Below are 19,882 nucleotides of genomic sequence, written 5' to 3' on the forward strand. Positions count from 1 at the left end.
GTATGTAACAAATTTCTAAGAGGGATAAAGAAAAAAGATGTTCTGTAAAATGAACTTTTTTTATCGCTTGTCGCTTTTTAAATGTGATAATTATTCACAATTTTATTCAAGTTTTTAAATATTAAATGAATAATAGTAAGATTAACGATGCATTTACATGTGTATTCAATTATTTATTTAATTTATTTTCCGTCGGCCAAAGTCTGGCTCGTCTGTCTGGAACCCTGTTAAAGGCGACGCGTCGCTGTCTGCCGCTGCAGAGCTCAGAGGAGAAGAACATTTTTTAAAAATGCTCCTCAAACTTCATGGCCTGGATAAACAGGCAGGACACACTGCCCTCAGCTCGGCCGGAGACTGCTCTCTGAAAGCCTGCACTGTCAACTGAAACGGTGAGTTTAATGTCGGCTGCGGCTCATGTTCTTTTTTTTTCTTCTTTTTTTTGTTTTTTTTTTCGTAGCCAGCCGTGTGAGCTAGCTAGCGGGCTAACGTCACATCTGTAACGGCATGATTAGAGTCTGAAGCAAGTGTTTGTGTGTCTGCTGGGAGGAAGGAGAGGACCACCGCTACTAACACATCCCCACAACAACTACACCTTCATCTCCAGTCAGGAGCTTTGCTTTTGTAGCTTGTCAACTAAAACTGTGTCTGTGCTCCAGCTGTTGATTTTCTCCTGCACTGATAACACACAGCAACAAAAAGTGGTCGTGTGTGTGTGATGTGAATTTCTGTTGATGTATTAATCAGGAGGTTCTGCAACTGACACTGTTGATCTACTTATTATTCTGTTGTCATTAAGTACAGCCTGATACATGAGGTGTATATGGTGCATGGGAATACACTTAGACTATGACTGACATCCAGCAAACAGACTTCACAAGGCTGTCTCAAGTGGGACTAATTTACGTCTTTTCTCAGTGAAAACATGCATCAAGTCAACTTCTTCTCTGATTGGCCACTGTTCTCTCTGCATGTATCACCTCCCTCCTCCTCCATGTATATCTGATCAAGAATAGAGATGTGATTACACAAGAAAGTGTCAACCTTGAGGATTAGTCAGGGTGAGACATAACCGTGGGTTATCAGGTAATATCAGCTGTTTTTATTTGATAAAAACATAACATTAATGGCTTAATGAGGGGACTGTTAAGCGTTTAGTTTAGAAATTCAGCTGAATTTAGCAAAACTTGGGAGTCATGAAAGTTTTTCTACCACCCAGATGCAGTCCCTGCCCATGGAAGTGGGCAGCAGCAGCAGCAGCTCAGCTCCCAGCGACACATCTGGCTCGATGGTGCAGGTGTGCTTCCCCAGCGCTCAGGCCTCAGGTGCTGGACAGCCTGAACCGGCAGAGAGAGGAGGGCAGGCTCTGTGACCTCTCCATCCACGTCCAGGGACAAGTCTTCAAGGCCCACCGCTGCGTCCTGGCCGCGTCCTCGCCCTACTTCCACGACCAGGTGGGAGAGGTGGTGGAAAGTTACATGGAGTCTCATTCATCCATTTCTGACCTGGACCTTGTAGAAAATCTGTTTCAAAATAAGATTCAGGCGCCTGCAACCTGCAGGTTATACTGGATTTAGTCGCAGCTACAAAGAGGAGACACAGTAATGAAAATCATTATAGATTCAAAGGGAGGTAGTTGACCTGATTAGACTAAGGGGGTGCGACACACTTCAGTCAACACTCAGTGCCTAATGTCTCTGTCAGTTTATATCATTTAAACATTTAATCTCATCTTTATTAGAACTGGATGTATTTATGTGTACTTTAAATATCAGAAAAGGTACAGTTGATCCAAAAAATGAATAGTCTGATATTTTTTTGCTGATGTAGAGGAACTCCGGTGCAGTTCATTTGCATTTCTTTCCCCAATTTTTCTCATATCTTTCTACTACCATGAGATCTACTTAACTTAATGTTAATTACAGTCATCTGTGCTTTATTGCACTGAATTTTGGATGTGCCAGAGACATTAAGTCTGTGTGAAAATTGCTTCCTGTTATTTCTTATGATCACAGACAATGATAAGCGTCTTTGAAGATTAATCAGATATGAGCATAAATTTAGAATAGAGAATAAAGGGCTGCAGTGTGACAGCAGCCTCACACAGACACTTGAATTATCTGTCTGTATATCCTGTTTTTTATGCTTTTTATTTTTCTGTTCCAAGTTCCTTACTCATCTGCCAGAGACTAGTTTTACTCACACTTTGTGGGAGGTTGTATCAGGCCCCGGTTTTCTGTCTGATGGGCTGGCAGACACATTTACTGTCCGTGCATGGAGCTAATTAACTCGCACCTGGACTGTGACCAGCAGGTGAATTTTACATGACAAATAAGAGAGAGAAGAGGGAGTGGGAGAAGCTGATAGATGCATTAATGTGATATATCATTGTTCTCCAGGTCCTACTGAAGAACATGTCTACAGTCTCCATCCCGGCGGTGATGGACCCCCTGGCGTTCGAGAGCGTGCTGAGCTGCGCCTACACCGGTCAGCTCCGGATGCTACGCGAGGATATCGTCAACTACCTCACGGTGGGCAGCGTCCTGCAGATGTGGCACATTGTGGACAAATGCACGGAGCTGCTGAAGGAGGGCCGAGCTGCAGCCGGAGGAGGGAGCAGTGGAGGAGGTGGTGCGCAGGACAGAGCCAGCGTCGGAGGAGGAGCGGGGTCGGCTAACCCCGGGTGCAGCAGCAGTAATGGCGACGGTGGTGCAGCTGGTGGTAATGGAGCTGGTGGTGATGGTGCTAATGGTGGTGGTCAAGCTCAGGTCGTGGAGTCCAACGAGCCCCAGCGTGCCTCTCAACCTCCCAGCCGCCCGTCCGTGAGCGAGAGCCAGTCTCCCAGCAGCACCAACTACTTCAGCCCCAGGGACGGGAGCAGTTTTGGGGGAGGCGGTGCAGCTGCAGCTGGGGCTTCAGTGGACGGAGGTGGGGCTAGCAACACCCCCAGCTACTGCACCCCATCTGGAGGGGAGGAGGCCTTTCTTATTGAGGAAGAGGAGGAGGAAGTAGAGGAGGAAGAGGAGGAGGTGCTGTACCACCAGAGGAAGAGAGGAAGAGGAGGAGGCAGCGGGAGGAGGAAGAAAATGAGCTCAGTGTCAGAGCAGGAAGTCGGGGTCAGCGACAGCTTTGGTGTGTCCTCCTATCAGGTGAGTGTTCACAGTGTGAGCTGACACTGATCTCTTTAATTCATGTTCAAACTTTTATTCTGAATTTTTTTTTTTATTTAACACAACTTTGGTTCTTTCCAGGTTTTCCTTCCATTAAAAAATTAAATAAAAAAAATTCTAGCTGCTTGTCCTTGAACCTTAAAAGCTGATAGTAAGTTTTTACCAACAAAGACCAGATATCTTATGATAATTATATTAAAATGTGAAATATCTCAATTTGCAGGATGGGGAGGATTCAGCGTTGCCGTCTCAGAAGCGTCCCACCTACAGCCAGCCCAGCATCATGCCTCGCAAACAGTGGGTGGTGGTGAAAACCGAACGCACGGAGGACGACGACCTCATCGTAGTGTCCGGGGAGGAGGGAGGAGAGGACGAGGAGGACGAGGATGAGAGGGAAGTGGAGCTGACCAGAGAGAGGGAGAGAAGCGACTTCAACATCTCCAACGTCAGGAGCCTTTCAGCCGAGCTGGGAGGCCGAGCCGAGAACGACATGGACTCACAGGTGAGCTGAGAGTCACTTTAAACAAACTGTGTGCATGTAGCATCTTTCACAGTATTCTCAAAACAGAAGTTTTTCAGTAGGAAAATTAATGAGGCCTGTTGAAAACTAGTGCAGTGTCTGTTTTTACTACACAACAAAGCTCAAGCAGCTTCAGGTGTTAGAGAAATACAGCCACCTGTACCTGGGCGAAGTGCAAAGGAAATATGTTTTTTAAAACTTCTATGGTGTAAAATCCCATTTGCAGTTTTGCAAAGTGTCAAATTGTCTCTCCAAGTAGGTTAAAATAGTTTTCTTTTCACTGAGCTACATTTAAAGTTTTCTCTCCCTCTGTGCCTCCAGATGGACTACTGCCAGTCTTCAGAAGACTACCTCAAGTTCGAAGGCAGTTTAATGGACCAGACGTTAGCGCAGCACCTTCATGACAGCGCTGCAGGTCAGAGCCAGAGCGCCAACCGTGCCGTTTCAGCTCTGCTGGGCCAGGTCCAGTCTGCAGCCACGGCCCGGGCCCAGCTCTTCCCCCTGGACATGCAGGGGAACCAGATCCTCCTCTACAGCCAGGCCTCCGGACTCTCTCTGGACGCTGCCGCCCCTCCCCTGGGGATGGCTGGTGGTATGATCGGAGGAGCCTCTTTCAAAGGTCCCGGTCTGGAGCACGGTGCGGTCCACCTGTCGGTGCAGAGCGGTTTGGGAGCTGATGGCATGGACAGTGGGGGGATTGGAGGTGGGAGTGGCAGCAGTGGCAGCAACAGCAGCACCGGGGGTTCAGGGAAAGTGTTCATGTGCCACTGTGGGAAGACCTTCACCCACAAGAGCATGAGGGACCGCCACATTAACATGCACCTGGATCTGAGGCCTTTCCACTGCCCCGTCTGTGCCAAGAAGTTCAAGATGAAGCATCACCTCACAGAGCACATGAAGACGCACACAGGCCTCAAGCCGTACGACTGCCTCGGCTGTGGCAAGAAGTTCATGTGGCGCGACAGCTTCATGAGGCACCGCTCGCACTGCGAGAGGCGCAGCGGCCTGGGGGATGGCGGGGAAGGTGGGAGCAGCGGCGAGGGAGGGAGAAGAGGGGGAGGTGGAGGTGAGGATGGGCCTGATTTGATTTCCTCCCCTCACCTCCTCCTGTCTGCAGGCGAAGGAGGTCAGGGTAATATTCTGGGAGGAGGAGGAGGGAGAGGAGGAGTGTCTGTTTCTTCTCCGCATCTTTCCGGCGCTGTTCTGTCACCGCAGCACGGCGGCGTCTCGGCCACAGGAAGCAGCAGCAGTAACAACAGTGTGAGTAACAGCAGCAGTGCTGCTCTGACCAACAACGTGGCCGCAGGGGCGCTTCTAGGAGTGGTCTCTCAGAGTCCAGGTCAGGGTCAGGGATCTGGGATGTTCGGTGGTCTAGGGCTGGGCCGAGGTGTGTGTGATGAAGACGTGTGTGAAGTCAGTGCCAATGACAGCAGCGTGACTTAAACCAAAATTGTGTGTCATGTCCAACGGGTGCCTCTTGGTGAGCTCGGTTCCTGCTGCTGTTTTTGGAAGGATTGTAAAAAGAAGTGCGGTGCTCCTCTGAAACACCTTTAACTGCCAACACTCAGCGTTTCAAGCAGGAAGTGTGTACTGTGTAAAGAATGGGGAGATCAGGTGAGGCTCCTGTTGGACACACAACCTAAAGAACCTGTAGGTGTTTACAGAAAAATGACACTTTGAGATTCCAGTCGACTGTTGTGGTGTGAAGTTTCTCAGATAGACTTGTGGTTTTGCTGATTCTATCTGAAGTTATCTGCAGTTCTTGTACCGCAAGGACTTTAGGAAACTTGCCTCCGAAAAGTGGCCTCATAAAAAATGGACCTTTTGTCTCAGTGAGTAAGCTATTGTTTTAAATATCTAAGATGTTATCAAAGTTTTATTTTTTTGTTCTTGTGGAAGAATGTGTGCGTGTCGAGAGGAAACCAAAAATGAAAAGACAGTGCTTCACTAACAGTTACCTTCTGTGGCAACATTATAGTATCAGTAGAGTAGAAAAATGGCTGTTCTAAATTGCTGTGATCTTCTGCAGTATTGTATTGTGATTTATTGCTGTAATCAGAAGAAAAACACAAATCTGCAGGAGAATATAGAAAAGAAAGAAAAGATTCACACAGAGACGCTGATGTTTTCAGAAAATAGGTACAAGGATTTTAACAGATTTCAAAGCTTCAGGCCTCGTGAAGCTCAGACAATTTAAACGTTGCAGGTTTGTGTTTTTTAAATTCCTCAGCAGCAGCAGTGATCATCTTTTCCTGCCTCAGTGCCCCATGTAACAAACTGTCAGCACTGCCATGTTGTTTTAGATGATACTACGGTGCTGCTTTGCCTAAAACTCATCTTGGATCACAATTGAGGCACAATCATTTATCCTCATCACAAGGGAAGCCTGATAGACCCCCGACATGTGTACAGGGAAGGATGTTCACCAGACGGGAACAGTTGTGTCTGTTGGCTGCTCATTCATTCGCCAGTTTTGCTGCTGTTACCTGCTTTCACTTTCTTACTTTATCACTCAGAGTTCTCGTGCTTTGAGGAGTATATTATTCTTACTGTAAATATATAGAGGTATACTGTATGTCATCAGACCTGGAACAGATACTAACTTTAAATACTGATGCGTTTGCTGCCGTCTGGTTTTGCTTTTGGAAAGAGTTGATCGGTTCAAGAGAAAGTTTTTGAAATTGTTCTGCACTGAGTTTCCCAGAAACTATCCAGACATATTGTATGATGCATCTTATCGAGAAGCATCAAGGAGGCTTTGGGACACCTGGTGCTGGTAGATGGTAATTTTATCTAAGCTATACAGTGTATAGTGTGTATACCTCCTCTGAATGGTTGAAGTAGATTTTGAACAAGTTATGGACCCAATTGAAGAGAAAACCTCCTTTTTCAGTAGCACACAAACAAGTCACTTATTTTATTCTTTTTACTTGACGACATTTTGCTATGAAGAGTGCTCTACGTTTCATTTTCCTCTTTGTGTAGAATCACTTGACTTCAGTTTGCAGTATTTTCCACTGGTGTTTTTTTTCTAGTAGTTTTAGAAGCATCATTGAGTTGTGAAGGTCCTGACCTCCCCGGGAGTTTATAAATGTTAAGAGAACGTTTGTCTTTGTATTGGTAAAAGAGCCAAGCAGTGTTTCTGTCTTTCTTCATATTTATCAGCAGTGGTTTTGGTTTTCGTCCTTGTCTTGGTGACTATGTTATGAAGAGGACACTTGTTTGAAACATAAGCTAAAGACTGGTTTGGTTGGTTTTTTGTCTCCCACTGTTTAACCACTGCTGAATAAATATTTGGGGAGAGACTGAACTGCAGATAGTTTTGGTGCCAATTTATTTATGGGAGCTCAGGACTTGAAGTTCATCTTTGTTTACTCACAAAAACAAAAATGTTCTTTCTCTTAAGATGCCTGATTGAAATACAGGTACGTTTATTTTGAACCTCATATACAGGTAACCTCATAGTTTCTCTTTTACAGTTCTCCACTGAACACAAAGTTCACGCTCTGTTTGGACTCTGCTGTGGTTAAAACACACTATTAGTTCTGTGCTGTACCTATACTGGGACTGTTGTAGACATAATATCAGCACTCTGTGATGCATTTAGGGACCATACTGAACATGTGCTGGTACAACTACTGAAAAGACACCGTGGCAGGCGTAATTCACCACAGAGAGTGCACAGTTTAAATACTGTACTGCCTTTGTTTTTCCATTAAAACACAGAATAGGTTTTGTTTGTGAAGAAGGTCGTGTTTGTCATTTGTTTGTCGACGTGTTTTATGAATGGGATGTTAGGTTCAGGTGCCGTTACCAGCACGTTGACCTGCTCCTTCAACACTGATTATTCCTGTTTCTGTCGATCTGACAGTGGAAACAAAACATATAGTGCTCACATCATTCTCAAACAAACACCTTTTTAAAACCTACTGTGCTGATAAGTATATTTACACCGTGGAAAACGCTCACTTCTGTTTGACTGGTAATTAAAATGTAGTATTAGGAAACTTAAAATATAAATAAATGCTAAAAAATACAGCTTAAAGTAAAAACATAGCTTTTTTATGTCGTGTTTGTTTTTGTTTTGTCGTTGTTTGTATAAGTGGCCACAGTAGAAGCTAATAAATGATACATTCCTATTTCTGTCCAGATACAGAAACTTACAGACCCATTAAAAGAAACACTCTAACGTCAAAGTTGTTGTTTACGTTTTAGGTGTAAAATAATCTCCCATCCCCCACAGGACAGAGCTGTTGATCATTATTAGCACCTGAAGAGAAGAGGAATATAATCAGCAGTTTAGACTGATTTTCTTTCATCAGGACACCATATTGTGCATTATTGCTGATACTTGTTATCATAGCATTAGTTTCAACATGTTATTCAGATGTAATCTAAGTGTAAAAATCTGATTCATTTTAAAAGAAAAACTACGTAATTCAACAAAATATAACTCAAGTCAAGGTTTGTGAAGATATGTAGCTGCATTATTGTTTCAGTCTTATCTCTAACATACTGTAACCAAATCAAACTGTATAAATCATACTTCAGTGTGCCGGTGTAGCTACAGCACAGGACAATTAGCAGTGGAATAAATATCACACGTGACCTCTTCAACATTTTGCATGCCTTCAGAGATGTTTTACATTTCCAGTCACATAAAGCAAAGCTATGGAGGATCTGAATGTTTTACCTTCTGTGAAGGTTTGGATGTTTTTATTATGCAGGTTTGGAGCTTGGTCTAAGTGAACGGACTGTTGGCTTTTGTATGTGTTCAGTGATCTGTGAGGTGTGACCTCCAGTGTTTCCTCTGTGACTCTGCTCCAGTTGTTGTGGTAATTTTGGTTTCACATCTGTTCCTGTTTGTTTGCTCCACTGATCGACTACAGAGCTGCAGAGAAAACACTGGATGTGTATCAGAGCAGAGTGTGTGAGACATGTGTCTAATGTTTTTCTTAGGTGTGGACTTCACCACATTTGAAGTGTGCCAACACTCTAAAGCTTTTAAACATTCATATATAGATCATTTTCACTGAGAGTGAATGTACATGAACAAGATGAGCACATTTATTTGTTGTTGTTTACTCATCAATAACGGGAACACATGAGGAGACAGAAGGGTTTTGTGTTCAGAGAAGGCTCAGTCAGAAATGTGTGAATTCTTAGTCTCTACCTGTGAGCAGGAGAAGACAGAATAATCAGTTTTTTTAATATCTAGTAATTAAAGAAAGTACTACTGGTCAGTCCTCCACCTGTGTCAGGTTTAACCCTCTTCACAGGAAGGTGAAACTTGGATTTAGTAAAAGAGCAGCAGGAGTTACATATGACTTTATAATATGCAGCTGTGCACTGCAAGAATAACCATTTTATCTAAATCCCTCAATTTATAGGAGACTTACCCAAATTTGTAAATTGTTATGATATAAAAATTTAGCATACAGCTGCCTGGAAGTATATCTTATCTTCTGATGCCTAATTTATGACAAAATAAATAAAAAACCAAAGAGAATTTACATTTTTTATTTGCTAAATGCTCCCCTGGTGGCCTCAGCTGGCTCTTCTTCACATGTTCTGACTCCAGGCTTCACACGTCTTATTCTGAATAATGGATTAAAATGACCATTGTGTGATTTATTGCTCTGTCTCCAGCAGCTCTGCAGCTTCACCTGCTGCTGCACCAACACACTAAAACACTTTCTGACCAACAACAGAAAATAAAAAACAACCAAATGGTATCTTTAGCTCTGTATAGAAGAGTTCGACATTCCTGTATTGATAGAAATATAAAGATGGAAGGATCAGCTCGGAGAACTCAAAGCTGCTGCTGAAAACTAGACTTGAGGGTTTTTTATTATTATTTTTGTACATTACACAACTTCCTACATGTCTTCAGATGGACCAGTTGATTGTTGAACAGAAAACGACAGCTGTCAATAGACATTTTTATGTAACTCCTGAGTGAAACTAATAATGTAAGAAACTGCAGTACATTAATATTCACTGCTGCCCTGTATCAAAAATAATGGATTAATAAATTATTTGGTGCAATTAACTGACTGTCTCTTTTCATGTCTCCGAGAACATAAATAAATCATGGTCTCTATTTGTTTTAGGTTTAAACCAACAGACACTTTCTCACCTGTCAAACAGGTGTAAGTAATTTAATTAATGAGGGTTCTTCTTTCATGTGGATGTGTCTTTCATGTGTAATTGAGGTGCCAGTCTGTGATTGGCCTGACTACTGTACAATGCAGCTTCACAAGGTAAAAATGAGTTTTTATTTATTTTTAAAATGTCAGCCATGACACTTTGAATCTTTGACTTGCGGTTTTCACTGTCTTTTAACAGCATTTTTCTCTATGAATGGCTCAGCAGGACCTCGAAATGTAGCAGAGCCGTGATTAATGTCGTTAGTTACACCTGTTCCATTTAGCTAGTTCCTGTAGCTACTGTACTTTTTGAGGTACTTGTACTATTTTATGCTACTTTTACTTCACCTCATTACATTTCAGAAGGAAATATTCGTCGCTAAAATAATTTGACAGCGTCAGTTACTGGTTACTTTTAAGATGAAGCTATAATTCGCTTTTGAAAATGCGGTAATCCATTAGCAATACCGCTTACTGTTAGCGGTGTAGCTAATGGAGCGAGTCCCGGCTAACAGAGGGAGAGAAGCGGGGTAAACCTGGACAGGTCGCCGGTCTGTCTCAGGGCTGATATTTAGACAACTATTCACACCTGAGGGCAGTTAAGAGTTTCTAATTAACCTGAATGTGTTTGGACTGTAGGAGAAAAGAGAAACCCGCAGGCACAGGGAGAACATTTAACCTCCACACAGACAAACCCCGGAGTTCAGACCCAGAACTCTATTGCGTCACTGCGCCGACATTTTGAAATACAATTAACGGTTAAAGATGAATTGGCCTCTGACGTCTTCGTTGTCAGTAGTGATTTTCCCTTTAAACGTCTCACACGTTATCAAGTCAATAAATGTTCAGTTAATCCAAAATCTGAGCAAAAATCAGATTAGAGAAAAAGTATATAAATTTGTGAACATCAACTTTTTTTCTTCTCTCCTCTCTTATTAATCATCCCACGACCCCTCAGATTTATCAGGTGAATATGTTTAAAATAAAACTGTACATAAGTGTTGTGTTAATCATCTAAAGATGTCATATATAATAATCTGTCAGTCAGAGGGGCCAACCCAGTACTTTAACTTTACTACTTTTACTACATAGATGAAGAAAGTTTGCTTTTTGTGGATCAGTTACATCATAGCTGACGCCTGATCCACTAAATTAAGTTGGAGATCTAGTGTATGGACTCTGTGCGCCTGCAGCTACAACTACAAACTGCAGGTTTAAACAGTGGTGTGATCTGTGGGAATATCAACCAGTGGAGAGCCTAAACTGCATCTAGAAATTATATTTACCCAATGACAAATAAAAATAAATCTGCAGCCTTTGCAGTATTCAATATATTTAGTACAAGAACAGGTAAAAATCCCAGTTTGTGACACAGAGGCCTTATATAAGAAAATGCATCATTTATTTTATCAAAAATGAAAAAGAAACAAATTCACAGTGAATGATGGATCACTCCTCTGCATAAATGAGGCCCAATAAATCGTAGCTACGATAACTACATTCCAGGTCTACGTTCATTTTCATCATTCTTCTTTCATTTTGAAAAGAACATTTACCCCAAAACATAAGTTAAGCTGTGTGGTTAAAATGTAATAAAAGTAGGTTTCAGGTGAAAAAAAAAGGGATTGTTATAGGGAGAAAAAGTTTAACATTTTTCCCCTCACCAAAAGTCCCAGACAACCATCACCACACTAGTGCAGGGACCAGAATTAAAAACATAGAACACAAAAATATTCTTCGTTAAACTCTGGAGATCATAAGCGCAACACTACTGCATATAAAAACAACTAGAAACAAAAAAACAAACATTGTTTTAAATGTGGTAGAAATGTCAACTTAAGGTTTAAATTCATCCAAATACCCAGGTGGGCACAAGAATGTACCTGACAAAACAGAAAATTAATGATAGTAGTGACAGAATAAAGCTGGATTTAAAAGTAATTTTTGAGGATGTTTTTTATTATTTAGTCATTAAACTGATTACGATCTTTTAAATGGCTGAACAGATCTGAATGTAGATATCTGGGCCAGGACAGAAACACAGGTCGAGTTCATCTGTGTCATGACGAGACTCAACTCTATCTGAGATACATTTAAAGAGATACTGAACTTCCTTTATTTTGTTTTGAAATGTTGAACCTGGCAGTGTCCCATATTTTCCTTACTGTCAACAAACCCCATGAAAAGACCAAAACAAACTGTGTTTATCCATCTCAACACTTTCTGACCAGGTTCGTACTGCAGACGTCAGTCTGAAAAAATGGGTCACAAATGCAAAGTTTCTTTCTTTTCTTTTTTTTAAAGAAAAAAAGAAGCAGCTGGACACTCTAGTTTTTAGCAAACATGATGAGTCGGATTAATCTACATTTGATGCAATAGCGAGTTTTTGGGTTAACCACAGTCTAAGTTACGTTATTAAGTCAAGATTAATCAATAGTTTTGATCTTTTTTGCTTTTGTTGACAGTAAGAAAACCATAAAATATGAGGCTCATCATTCAAATAAACTGGAAAATATTCTGTTAGACTGCTGCAGCCACAGTTCTGAGTGAAGAAAGCATCTTACTTTATTTTAAATCTAAAAATAGAGATATGTTTAACGAGGAACCATTAAAAGAAAAGTCGAAAATGTCACGGTCACTCTATTATCATTGCCGCAGTTGACACGTCTAACATCAGAGTACAAACCGCCACACAGCTCACTCACTCAAAACACATCATAAATAGCAACAGCAAGTAAAACAATGTCATCTCAAAGTTCCGTTTATACAAACCACCACACCCCTCTCCTTTAATGAAAAAAGCGACTGAAAATATAAAAAGGTTAAACTATTGCAGCCCTCGCCAGTCGAGAGTCCAACTGCACAGTTCATGTTTTCAGGCACTGGTTTCTTACCTAAAGCGCAGTAACTAAAGTTCAGGGTTCAAGTCCAGGGGACAGTCATCCCAGGAGAAATATTTTTAACTCTCTTTCAATGCTACTTCCAAGCGGTACCACAGAAGTGTTAGTAGTGTTGCACTGAAACAGACGTCTTGACTGGTCGTATCACCTGAAAGATTCAGATGAGGTCACTGCTGCATCGTCAAAAAAAATCCACATCCTGTTAACTCTGGATTTCCCTCAAGTGTTAAGTCACAAGCGTTTTATTTAAGTTACTTACAAAAAAAACATGTGTCTTGGCTTTTGTTTGGTTATATGTGATCAAGTGACATGAGGTACTTAATACTTGGTTTTCCTTGTCTTCGACAGCTGTCACTGGTTGTTCTGTGTTTGTTAGAGCTTGATATTGACTGTTCAGATTGCATTTACATCAGCACTTTCACAACTATTCGGCTTTCTCCTACTCTTACGAGCCAACAGTCCCAGAATAAAGGTGAGCAGTGGAAGAATCCTGCAGTGCACGGAGAGGTCAAAGGTCACTCTGAATCTGACAGGACGATGATCTCATCTGGGTCACACTGGGTCGCCACGTTGACCTGGAACAGTGTGTTCACAGTTAGGGAAATCTGTACACAACAATAATTAGTAAACAACATATTTTGGCTGTGGCCTTCATCAGTCGTCATTTAACATATTTAAAAGAACACGTTTTGGCCTCCTCAGTCTTTTCCCCATCTCCATGCACCCTGGACATAGGTGAAGTTGTGCCAGATTTTCCTATTTTGCATTTAAATTTCCCTCCTAGAATATTCTGATCAGATCGGAACTTGTTTACTGTAAACTGGGGCGCAATAACATCTACTTGTAGCAGGAAACACAGTCTGTAGCTCGACAGAAACATTAACTCTGTGTGAAACTCAGTTTAAATTGGTCTGCTCCTCTTGAATAATTTATATTTTTTCATTAAAAGAATCTGTGATGTGAAAATATCTACTTGAGAAAAATCATAACATATATAGTAGTTTCTGTGCATTGTAAAATTTGACCTTTTTTTCCATAAATGACATATCAAGTCTGTTAACATGGACATGAGTATCAGTCCATGTGAACACAGTATGTTAGCAATTTTCAGAAACCCAAACATGTAAACAGTAACCAGGATACTGGTATTTATCAAGTGTTACATGTAAACATCACGTCCATGTAAAAACACTCCCCGTCTGGTTCTTCTAACTGGGGGACAGGGAGGAATAAAGGATGGTTTATTTTACTTTCTAAATATAAAAGGACAAACTAAGCTCCAGGTTTTGGATGTATAATCCTCATCATCATCACCCCTGAACTCTCATTAACCATTCATTCTGCTCACCTTGTTTTTCTTAGGAGGCGGCGTCGACTGGGAGCTGCTGACCAGTTCCTGGTTCGGAGTGTCTGCTCGGGTAGACTCTGCCTGATGTGGAGAATTGCAGCTAACGACGCCCATATCCAGAGAGATATCTACCTCACTGAGAGGAGGAGGGATGGACGTAGAGTCAGACGGTGAGAGAAGTAAAGAGGTAGAAGCAACAATATAAGTATTGTCATGCAGTCCTAATCTATCACCTTAAACCCAACAGTACCTGTTTTGTGTGATTATGTGCTTTGTATTTTGGGAGTTCCCTGACGTAATTTCCTCCCTCTTCCTCTTCTGGCTCCTCGTGGTTCTGGGGCTGGGCGGCGGCGACGTGCCGTTGGTGGTCTGTATGTCACATTTTTCTAAGATCACTGCTGGTGACAGGGGTAAAGACACCCCATTGGATGCAGGCTCATGACTGGAGGAATCCACAGGTTCCTCTAATCCTGCAAGGTTACCATTAGACAGAGGCGTCTGGTTATCAGTCTGCATGGCCTCTGATTGGCTGGGGCTGTCTCTAGGGGAGGGGATGTCAGACAGAGAGATCTGGGACTTGCTGTCATCAGTAAGAGGACTGAGTCCACTTGTGACTGGCTCTTCTTCCTCGTCTTTAGCGCTTTCTGACAACCCGTCTGTCTGATCCTCCTTGTTGGCGTCATCTCCTGCTTGCTCCGCCTCGTTACTGTTGTCCTCCTCATTCTCATCATCGTCTATAGAAAAAGGAAAATTAAAGCGATTTAATAGCTTTCTCAAAAATACAAAATACCTGCTTTCACACATGCACTGCAAACCTGAAATTTTATGTGTTAACGCAAATGTGTGACTCAGTTGGACCAGACATGAAACTGACTAAACACTGGATTTACCATTAAAACGTGTGAATTAACATCTACGCTCTGACCTGGTCCATCCTGCTGAGTGCTGGCCTGGATCTCCTCCTCTATGTCTGGATCAGAGGATTCATCTTCTTCATCATCATCATCCTCCTCCCCCTCTTCTTCCTCCATTTCTTCTTCCTCCTCTGCCACTCCATTCACCTCTTTAGTTCCTTCTCCCTTTTCTGATTTGTTGCCCTGAAAATAAGATGTGCAAGTGTCGGACAGGACCAGAAAATGAGTAGATGGAAGGGGGAGAGTGAATTAAAGAAGACCCTGTCAGTGGTGACTGTGTCCTTTACGTCAATCATACCTCTTTCTGCTTGTCTTTCTCCAGTCGTTTGTTCCTCTCCTGCTCCTCTGTGTCCTCTTGTTTGACAGCGTATTTGGTGATGACCTCCTCCAGATGGGATAGAGCCACTTCTCTGTTCGATCGCAGCTTTCGCAGCAGTGCAGGGTCCGAAAGAGCTGGGTCTGAAGCTTTAGAGGGTGACGGAGAGAAGAGGAGAGAGACAAGAGCAAGTGTGAGACGGTGGTGGAAATGAAGGAACTGATGAAGGAATGGATGAGGTGTGTGCACAACTGTGCATTGTATTAATATGGTAGAGATATTGTAAACATTTGTCTGATGTTGCTTGTTAATGTCAATGAGCTTTATGAAAATATAAAAAGTGTGGGTGACGTGACTTGTCTGTCAGAAAGTAGTCGGCTGGAAATGTTTTCTCAGTCACAGCAGAATTTTTACCCCTGCTCAAAGCCTTACCAGGTTTGTAGTTGTCAGTGAGATGTGAGCCGAAGTTGTAAACCAGGTCCAGGTGACGTCTCTCCTGCATGCGACTCCCGGTCTCTCTGAAGGCGTCCTGGGCTATCTGGTTCAGCTGTTTTCTGCTCAGGCAAAGGTTGTGGCGTTCGTTGGCACGCAGCACCTGCTGGAGGATGTCTGGGTAATCTGGAGGGTTCCTCTGTGCCTCGGGACTGTTTATGAAACGCTCGATCTGATATGAGGGAGGAACGTAGGGTACAGGATCAGGAGCATATCAGTTTCACAGTAATGTCAAATGAAAGAGCCTGAGCACAGTCCAGTTCAAACCTCAGACATGATTACACACTTCTTCTTACATCCTGTAAGTTTGTTTCAGACTTAGAGAAAGAAACTGCTACCACTGAATAAACTATGATGTCTCAGTCCTTTAACACTGGTTATCTGCTGATTCAGGGTCAGATCTGGTACTTACATGTACCTAAATGTTTGACTGTTAAATTTACGTACTTAAATACTAAACATCCTGATTCAAAACTACAAGTTTTAATCCGTAACTGTCAAATTTTTGTAGGATCAGTGCAGGTAAAATTAATACTCTACGCTGATGTGTGTGAGAGAGGATTAGAGGTCATTAGTAATCTACTATGGGATTACTACTAGGTTACAATAACTCTAAAGGAATTATATAGTCGTATAATAATTATTGCAACCTGTTAACTTTCAGAGCCCAGGCTGAGAGCAGGACTCAGATTAAATAACATGTTGATCCAGTCACATTAAAAGCCAGCTCACCCTTCTGTTGATCTCAGGATAACGAGTGCCTCTGTAGGTGATCCTCTGCTCAATGACTCGTCCTGTTAACGTGTCGCAGCCCTTTAGTTCACACAGCTTTTCATAAATTTTCATCATCTGGAAGAGAAGCAGGGGAGAGAACAAAGAGGTCTGACTACTGTCACACAACCTGGTGTAATCCTTCTCTTTACAGATTTAATTTGTGACTGGAGCCTGGTGGAGTCCCACATCAAACCCCAGCCTGACCTTGCGTTTGAGCTTGTGCTCCTGGATGTACAAAGAGTCCTCAGCTCCCAGGTCGTCTAAACTCAGCTCAGCCTGCTGCAGTCGGCAGATCTCACTGTTGTACACCTTCAGGAGGTTCTCCAGGTACGCTATCTGAGATCCATTAAGAACAGACATAAAGAGTCAGACGTGTTCCTATACACAGAGTTCTGATGAGTCCAAGTTTGTGTTTGTGTTGCACCTCAAGGGTGAAAGGAAAATGAAGGGAGGAGAATTATAACGTTTTTATATGGCCTTCAAAAATCAAGACACATTTTAAAAAGCCATCACAAGTCCATTTACTACACAGTGAATTGATTTAGAAATGCTCTCCAATGGGATTTCATTATCTGTTCTACATTTATGAAAAGGACTTCATCATCACTGCAGCAACTTTTGAAAAACGTTTTGTAAACAATAATTATATTTGGCAGCTGAATCCTTTTAAGGTCATTATCAGACAAAAACAATACTACTCCCACCAACTAATGTTCAACACTTACCTGTTTCCTGGATGCCCTCTTTGCCTTTTTCTGTGCTTCTTGTTCCTCCTCTTTGTTGTTCTCCTGCAGCCCTGAGGTGGAAGGTTGCTCATCTTCCAGTTTCACTCCTTTCTCCTCCTCATCCATCTTACCTTTAGTCTTGTCTTTACTTTTGAGCGTAACAGAGGTAGATTGGAGAGTACTTGATGTTGAGGTAGAAGACCCGGGCTCAACTTTAGTGAGGGTCTGCCTCTTCTTGGCAGCATGCTGCCTGAGTACAGTGCACAGTTCATTGATGTAGACAAATGTTTTAGAGCGGTTGGCCTGAGCGCGAGTCAAACATCGTCCCAGGGTGTTCCTGAACTCCACGGATGACAGATACTCGGGAGAGGCCTTGGAGTGTTTGGTTTGGAGGAAGGTCAAGACCTCGGGGCAGTCCTGGGTAAGGGGCGAGCAGTGATCCACAAACTGGGAGGAAGCAGAAAATAAAACAGGAAGGATGAGAAGATAAGGTGACAGAGGAAGGACACGCAAAAGCACATTATAATTCAGTTCCACTTCACAGCCTGTTTCAATGTACTGTTCACGTGCCTTCATGTAAACTCACCTCAGTGAACAACCTCTCATTCTCTGCCTGAAGAACATGGGTTTGCTTCTTCGCTGAGGCAAAAGGAGACTGGGTAATGTGAGTGGGAGTTGGCTGCTGAGCTTGGACAGGCGAGACATGCTCAGGGGGCGAGGTGGGGGTAGCACAGGAGGGCTGAGGACTCTCCTCTTCATCGTCGTCAAGGACTATGATCTTATCCGCCATCGAGGCGGGAGCCACCGCCATCCAAAATGTTGATTGTTTCTGCTTTCAGAAAATAATGTTGATGAGGGAAACTGATAACACAGGAGGTCACAAGCGTCCGACAGTTTAAACCAATAGTTCAGAAGTAGTAGTTCAGTAGTTTTGGATGTTGGTCGGACAAAATAAAACATTTAAAGACATCACATCGGGCTCTGGAAAATCATAGTGGGCAGTTTAATCAATTTTCTGATGTTTTTGACAAAATGGATAGTTGAAGAATAACTGATGATGGCCAAAAAATTAAATACTGTTTATTTCATACTGATCCGATCCCAAAAACACATCTACAGGAACATGAATTAACAGACAGAAAAATAATTTAATATATAATAATTGTTTACATTTAAATGGCTGTAACTTCAGCTTCAGCTATTCTGTGTCTCAGATTTCTGACCAGACTATTATATACTAGAACTATTTGAAAACGCATTTGTCACCATCATTTATTATTTTACAAACTCAAACGTTTGTCGTGAAAATAGTTATGTTTGATCAGAGTATCCTCCCAAACACAGCCCAGCATTAAAATACGTACTTGTGAATTTTGCCACGATGCTTGAACATTATAGCTTCAGTCGTGACAAAGCAAATAATCTATTAACATCAGCACGATGTTGTTTATGGGAACCGAAACCAACAGGAGACGAATCTTAACTACAAGTGAAACTAAACAGTGAAGTGGTGGAGCTCGATGGCAGCTCGTTAAACTCACATGAAAATGTACAGAGAAGTTGTCGTTATGAAAGAAACACCCACCTCTTGTTTATGAGCAGTTAGACGTGACAACAAAGGGAGATAAAGGTCCGCCACGATGCATCGTTAAAACACTGTTAGAGTTAGCTAACATTAGCACCAGGCAGCTAGTTAGCGCTTGGACTTTGCGAAGTAAGAAAATAAACGAACCAAAAGAAAAGTCCGCATGCTGGATTCTTTAAAATCACATAATTCGTTAAACTGACGGGTCCGAGGTGCTCTATAAAATCGTGTTTTTAATCCCCCAGACTTTCTATTTACCAAAACAATGCTCGTCTACTTGTCTTGCTGTCGAGTCGAGATCGAAAATGTACCCGCTAAAGTCCTGTCAGCATCAACGCCTCTGATTGGTTGACGGTCAGTAACGTCGATAGCCATTGGATAAAGGCGCTGTAGTCGAGCTGAGAGTATTTTGGCCAGTAACTCCTTCACATTGCCTGCTTGTAAGTCTTATTATACATCTATGCTCCTACATTGTACATCACTCATTCAACAACTTCAAATTTAGCTAAATCTCCTGGTAAAAGCCACACACAGTTCGCCAAGATTTTGTCCGTAAATTGCGAAATATGCGAAACCTACTTGTTTGAACTCCGCCTATGATGTGATTCCCATGGACTCCTGTGATCAAGTTATTAAAATAATGTGCAAGTCATAAAGAAACAACTCCCCATGGGTTGCGGTCAAAACAGGAAGTGTAGAATTCATATCCTGTAGTTTCCCATACTTCACTGAGGCTCTGTGTAAAAGTTGGCGCCAGTCAGCCGCTGGGTGGCGCTTTTCTTACAAATTCATGATATATACAAAATGACTTGTCCAGACTGCTGCGTGAAACTCATCTGTCTCCATTAAGTTGCACTCCGGTGACTTGGTAGAACAAATTGCACCAACCTCCTTCTTCACGTCCACTTTCACAGCACTAGTAAGTGAAGGCAACCCCACAGCCTTTGGTTTCTCCTCCATCTACGGAAAAAACATTGTAGGAACTGCATGAA

At 42.3% G+C, this 19,882-nt stretch overlaps 3 protein-coding genes across 11 annotated transcripts in view; 2 read left to right on the top strand and 1 right to left on the bottom strand.

Moving 5' to 3' along the window:
• The window catches only part of LOC108881900 (class I histocompatibility antigen, F10 alpha chain), a 272,592-nt gene that overhangs the window by 230,064 nt on the left and 22,646 nt on the right, over positions 1 to 19,882 (top strand). The window lies entirely within an intron of this gene.
• On the top strand, positions 1,217 to 9,739 carry zbtb22b (zinc finger and BTB domain containing 22b). The gene is given in 5 exon segments (XM_018674106.2): positions 1,217 to 1,321; positions 1,323 to 1,451; positions 2,397 to 3,146; positions 3,391 to 3,669; positions 4,009 to 9,739. Coding segments are annotated over 5 exon segments (2,385 nt in total). The 3' UTR covers positions 5,131 to 9,739.
• Positions 11,217 to 19,607, bottom strand: daxx (death-domain associated protein). Of its 4 annotated transcripts, none has more exons than XM_018674109.2 (11): positions 19,470 to 19,607; positions 17,892 to 18,137; positions 17,306 to 17,752; positions 16,785 to 16,916; positions 16,539 to 16,655; positions 15,747 to 15,978; positions 15,297 to 15,463; positions 15,010 to 15,181; positions 14,335 to 14,818; positions 14,085 to 14,220; positions 11,217 to 13,311 (listed from the first exon to the last, which is right to left on the bottom strand). In XM_018674109.2, exons 2-11 carry the CDS (start codon positions 18,114 to 18,116, stop codon positions 13,252 to 13,254), a joined length of 2,172 nt encoding a protein of 723 aa, XP_018529625.1. In that variant the 5' UTR covers positions 18,117 to 18,137; positions 19,470 to 19,607; the 3' UTR covers positions 11,217 to 13,251. The 4 variants fall into 4 exon arrangements, with proteins under 4 accessions (XP_018529625.1, XP_018529624.1, XP_018529626.1 ...); XM_018674108.2 differs by having other exon boundaries at positions 17,892 to 18,134; positions 19,470 to 19,604; XM_018674110.2 differs by lacking the exon at positions 19,470 to 19,607 and adding an exon at positions 18,891 to 19,382.

Source organism: Lates calcarifer, linkage group LG3 (genome assembly GCF_001640805.2).
Source record: "Lates calcarifer isolate ASB-BC8 linkage group LG3, TLL_Latcal_v3, whole genome shotgun sequence".
Classification (NCBI taxonomy): domain Eukaryota; kingdom Metazoa; phylum Chordata; class Actinopteri; family Centropomidae; genus Lates; species Lates calcarifer.